The 5233-nt window shown below is 36.7% G+C and overlaps 1 protein-coding gene across 1 annotated transcript in view; it reads left to right on the top strand.

Moving 5' to 3' along the window:
- The window catches only part of COL24A1 (collagen, type XXIV, alpha 1), a gene marked incomplete at its 5' end in the record, with an annotated part of 128336 nt that overhangs the window by 50750 nt on the left and 72353 nt on the right, over positions 1-5233 (top strand). Inside the window, 1 exon segment of the mRNA XM_009076774.1 lies at positions 898-951. Coding sequence (XP_009075022.1) covers positions 898-951 — 54 coding nt within the window.

The following is a 5233-nucleotide window of genomic DNA, read 5'->3' as shown; positions in this document are numbered from 1 at the left end:
ATGCCAGAGTCCCTTAAACTCAATAAAAAATACTTTCTTTGTCCCAGAGAATTTACATTAGAAACACTAATCCTGAAAGAAAAGTATGCACATTTGCTTAAACTTTGATGGGAAAACTCATCTTTTTGCCTGTAAAGATATGAGCATTTTCATTTAAAGATAAACATGTGAATCGGCCTGTTCCTGAATAGTTATGGATTTTAAGCACAAACTGAATGTGATCAACTTTGTGACCTATGAGGCCTAAGTCCTGCAAGTAGTATGATTTTAACTTTGTAGAACAAATTTGCTATAAAATAATTTATGCTAAAAATGTAAAAAAAATATTTTCCAGGTCAGGCTTTAATTTTGCTCAAGAAACATCTAGTTATGGCAGCAGGAGGCTTGTAAAAATGTGGAAGAACAGATATAATTTAGAGAAATATTTTGACTAGTTTTAAGATGTGTTGGTAATTGTATATAGTGGAGTCACTATAACATAGGGATAGGACCTAATTTTACTGTTATTAATCACAAATCTACCATTTCATGATTGATAATCAAAATATCTAGGTAAGTATGTAAACCAATACCTCTAACAGTTATTTCTGGGACTTTTAAATAATACATAGTTCTTATTGTGAAGGGGTTTTTATATGGCTATTTGGACTATCTCAACCTCTTAGTTTTCTTTGTCTAAAGTGAATTTTATTGTCTTTGTGGCTTCAAAGAGATACAAAGGACTAGTCTTAATTGAATCCAAAGAGAGGCATTTATAAAATTTTCTATTTAGTGGAAAATTGATCTCAACATTTCTGTTTGCTTTCTTTTTAATAAAGGTTTTTTAAATCTTCATAACAACCTGTTGTTAAAAAGCTAAATTGTCATAAAAAATCTTAACTGTTTGGATTTTTTAAGGGGAAAATTGGAGATCCTGGACCCCATGGACCATTGGGTCCTCCAGGACCTGAGGTAAGAAATTGCTTGATAGAGGCAAATTGAATCTCATTTAGTTCTAAATTACAAAAATCAGAGGTAAATACATTGACTTCATAAAAGATTCTTTTCTTAGTTGAAGTAGACAATACTTATTATTCAGTCATACGTGATAAATTCATTCTCCTACAAAAAGTACAAAATATTCCAGCTCATTTTTTATGCAAAATATTAATATACAGGATCTTTGAATACAAAGTAGTTCCTCATTTGCCTGTGTGATTAGGCTTTGCTCTCTTTTGATTCCTATTGTTATAGATTATACCTTGATTGCATTACCAGGTTCATGTGGTATCTCAGGCACACTTCCATTTATAAATTCTATAGCATGTTTACAAATGGGATTTTCTGGGTCTTGTTGCCTATTTATTTGTGTCTAAAAACTAGCTTTATTTGCAAGGAATGCAAAGAATGAACACCAGTTACATGGGGAAAATTGCCAAGCAGTTGAATCTGGCAGTCCAGTTTCCTAAGAACTCTGTAGTGCTATGAAAGTCTACACAGAAACTGTCAGTCTCTGACTTGTTCCATTTTGGTGCTTTTTGGCATTTATACCATGGGCTTTAGGGAAAAATGCTGTGGTCTGTACCGGAAAGATGTATGTACACACAGACATATGTGTATTTGCTGGAGAGATGAAAGCACAAGCTGCAGATTTTTCTTTTTGATCAGGCTTCTGCAATTAATGTTTTTTGGGGGTTGTTTGTTTTGGGGGGGGAGTTTTGTTTGTTTGTTTGAGGTGGGTTTTGTTTGGGGGGTGTTGGGGCTGTATGGTTTAAATAAACCTGGAAGATATATATTAGCAATGATCATTTTTCTGGCTTTACAAGATATAGCAACTCTGGGAGCATATCTCCCGAAACCAAGGTTCTATATTCCTACCCTTTTCAAAAGGGTATCCAAGGCCTCTGATCATCAAAGAACAAATAATTGGGTTTTATTACTCCCTTATAGCTCTGAGTCCTAAAGAACAGAGTTTCTTATTGGAGATGAGCCCTCACTGAGAGATAAGTCACTGGGAAATGCAGTGTAGCAACACAAGATGGTCCTTTCAGAATAAGCTTTTTGAGTCAATGGGGAGAGAGTATGTTCATGCTCTTCAGTTAGAATGCAGAAGGCACAAAGCCTGTGCTGTCCACAGCTGCTTCCCTCTGTGGCTCAGAATTTTAGATTTTGCAAGCCTCTTCACTGTTAGCAAAAGAGGTCCTTGCATCATGTGTTCTCTTTTTATAGCTTACAGCAAGGGAGATCCGTGGCAGGTTAATACCAAGTTGTTGGTCTTGTAGCCTGTGTCCTGCTGACCCTGATGCCTGTGATGATAGTCTTTCGTAGTTCCTTTAATCCAACAAAGACATGCTATTCTTTTGGGTCTAGGGAAAAGATTGTTCTGGGCTAGTACCCTCAGGGCAGATATGGATGGGAAACTTTCTGCCTGAAAAGCTTAGCATTTCCTTTTGCCCAAGAGTGCAGAATTACTTCATTATTAGCAGGCAAATAAAGTGCTTTATGCTAGATAATGAAAACGCGAGTGTCCAGGTATTTCTCCATGAGTAATTGTCTGCAAAATGTCAGGTTTAAAGCTGCAAAGGAATGTTTCTCTTAACTTTAGTCATGCAAGATAGATCCAAACAAAGTAACAGATGTTTTGCCACCTTTTGCTTCAAAAAAACCTGGTCACCATGTGGCAAAACAGCAGAAATGGAAGGGATGTAAGACAGCAACATACCAAGATCTTGGACAAATTGAAAATACTAGAAGTTCTATAATAAAAGGAATTTAAAATAAGCAGCTTAAAACTGAAGATTGTATCTTACTTTCCCTCTTACTTTGTCCTGTAAAAATAAGCTAGTTGTTGTTTCCAGAAGCTATTTAGACACAACTGTATATATGAAGTATGAGCAAAAAAGTGCAGATTTTTCTACAACAAAAGCCTACTGTTGTGTCTTTTCTTCCAAAACCAGACAGGCAACAGGTCAGACAGGGTTGCCTTCCTTGTTCCTATTTCATTATCTAACTGGTCAGACTTCCTGTGACCCCATGTCGAAAACAGACATTACAACCTATATTACATGTTCACTTGGTGTTTCTGGAAATAGAAGAATGTGATGGACTAGTGTCTTACAAGGGGCGTATTTAGGATTTGTTGTAAACATAACAACCCATACGCTGTGTCTTGTAGAAAAGTTTCAAGTAATATTAGAAACTATAAAAAAAAAAAGAAATAAAGGCAGCTGTATTGGGATTTGTTGGGCACTGCTGTGAGCAGGAGGAATGAGGCTGTGTCTGTCCAGTGGCAGAATCTGTCAGATCCTATTTCAAACTATTTCTGTCCTCTTTTGTCCAACAGTTAAGGCAGTGAGATTTATCTATGTGCCCTGTCCCCATGATCAAACTTGTCTTGGGTACATTTAAAATAAGTTTGGGATACTTTGGTCTTTCCAGTTACACATTTGAGAATTTCATTTTCAGTGTAAAGAATAAGAAGTCATATCTCTGTGTAAACTGCTGTAAATCTGGTAGTACAGCAGCTGAAGTGCGTAGTTACCTCTGCACACAGCAGTGGGAGCAGGGCTGGCAAGCTTCATTCATCATCACAGGATTTTGGTTTTTTAAATGCAGGTCAGCAGTGAATTGCTTCCTAATTCTTTCCTCTGCAGCTGTGCCCCCTAGGTACACCAGATCAGAGTTGAAATAAGCCACCCACTCATAGCCAGCGTCCACTGGAGAACTGCAGTGCTGATGGGCAGGAGAGAGTAGAGGGAGGGACAGAAGTCTTGTGCTCGCTCTCTGGGTGGCCATATGAGGGTTGGCTGCCAAGGGCATTTTTTCTGTGCAGAAGTCCTGCCATGTCAAGCCAAATTCTCTTCTGGGTATGTTGCTGCGGAGCCAAGGTCTGTTGTGTGCCTGAATGCATGTTGCTCACAAACCACTGGAGATACTCATCAAGCAGTTTATGGAGCATATTCTTCACTGGTTTACACATTTTGCTGCTTTGTTGTGCATCTAAAAATGAACTGCCAAAATGTGAACTTTCTATAGAGCTTTATTTTATTGATATGACAACTGGAAAGTGCTGATCTGAGTGTTTTAACCCACGATGCCTGTGCTCACTGTGTACAATGAAGTATGTAGTGCTTATTGTTAACGTGAATGAAATTAGGCAAGTTTTTGACAGGCTTCCACATGTATTCAGAATATTTTATAGTTCAGTTTTGCCCTACAAATCACATTTAGTTATCCCCCCCAAAATGAGGGTGATTCAGTGTACATTCAGATGTTCTCTTAGCGCTATAAATAGGTTTCACCCAGAGCAGAGAGAGCATTAGTCATTATGTTCAAGAGAACTTTCTTCATCTCTGCAGTACTTTGACCTGAAGTCATTACCTTATTCCTTCAGGAAGGTACTCATATGGGATTCAGCTGGTATGTTTTGTGCTCAAGGCAGTAGCATTACAAAGGAAAAGGATACATTCAAATAATAGTAAACAGTCAAAAAGGCACATAATTTGTAACCGAGTCACTGGCTACTTGGAGTTGTTCATTTAATGAAAAATCTTTATTTTTAATGCCTGTTTTATCTTATCACATGATTTTTGAGGTTTCAGTATTGCATCAAATAGCTTGCATGCAAATGACTTGAAGGAAATATAGAAATAAAGACAATTTAATAGTGGAATTAATTGCGTGTTCTGGCATACATCTGAAGAACTGTTCGTGTAGAATTCCTTATACTTTCTACTTGTCTTTGCACAGACTCTTTAGCTGGTCCTTTCCTGAAGTTGTTTGATATAAGTACATCTTTGTGATTAATTTTTTTCAATAAATATGTATTAATTTTTTATTTCACAATTTCTTCTTATTTCACTATTTTCCTCTGTGACTAGGCACAGTATTAACACTGTCATGCAGTTGTACAAATGGCAAAGAGCAAAGTCCTGTAACTGTGTTAGTACTGACTTTTCTAAAGCCACGTAGAGAAAATAATAATTTTTTTTAAAAAATTGAACTGTATGTCTGTAAAACATGTCCTTTCCAAAGAGCAATGAACAATTCTATGAGACAATAAATCACAGCTCATTTTCTCTGTTTAAGGAGATTGTAGTTTTGTGCAGAAAGATTCCCTTTGTAATTTGATTTTAATAATTAGTAATACATCTTTAATGAGGGAACTTGTTGAAGTTCGGTAGTTGAAGTTCGGTAGCTATGTTCAGTCAGCATTGCTTTTGAAAATTTATTCTAAATTCTCACACGGCATGTG

The sequence above is a fragment of the Acanthisitta chloris genome, unplaced genomic scaffold (genome assembly GCF_000695815.1).
Source record: "Acanthisitta chloris isolate BGI_N310 unplaced genomic scaffold, ASM69581v1 scaffold32516, whole genome shotgun sequence".
In the NCBI taxonomy this organism is placed as follows: Eukaryota; Metazoa; Chordata; class Aves; order Passeriformes; family Acanthisittidae; genus Acanthisitta; species Acanthisitta chloris.
The sequence above is the reverse complement of the archived record's forward strand: the minus strand, read 5'-3'. Positions and strand labels throughout refer to the sequence as shown.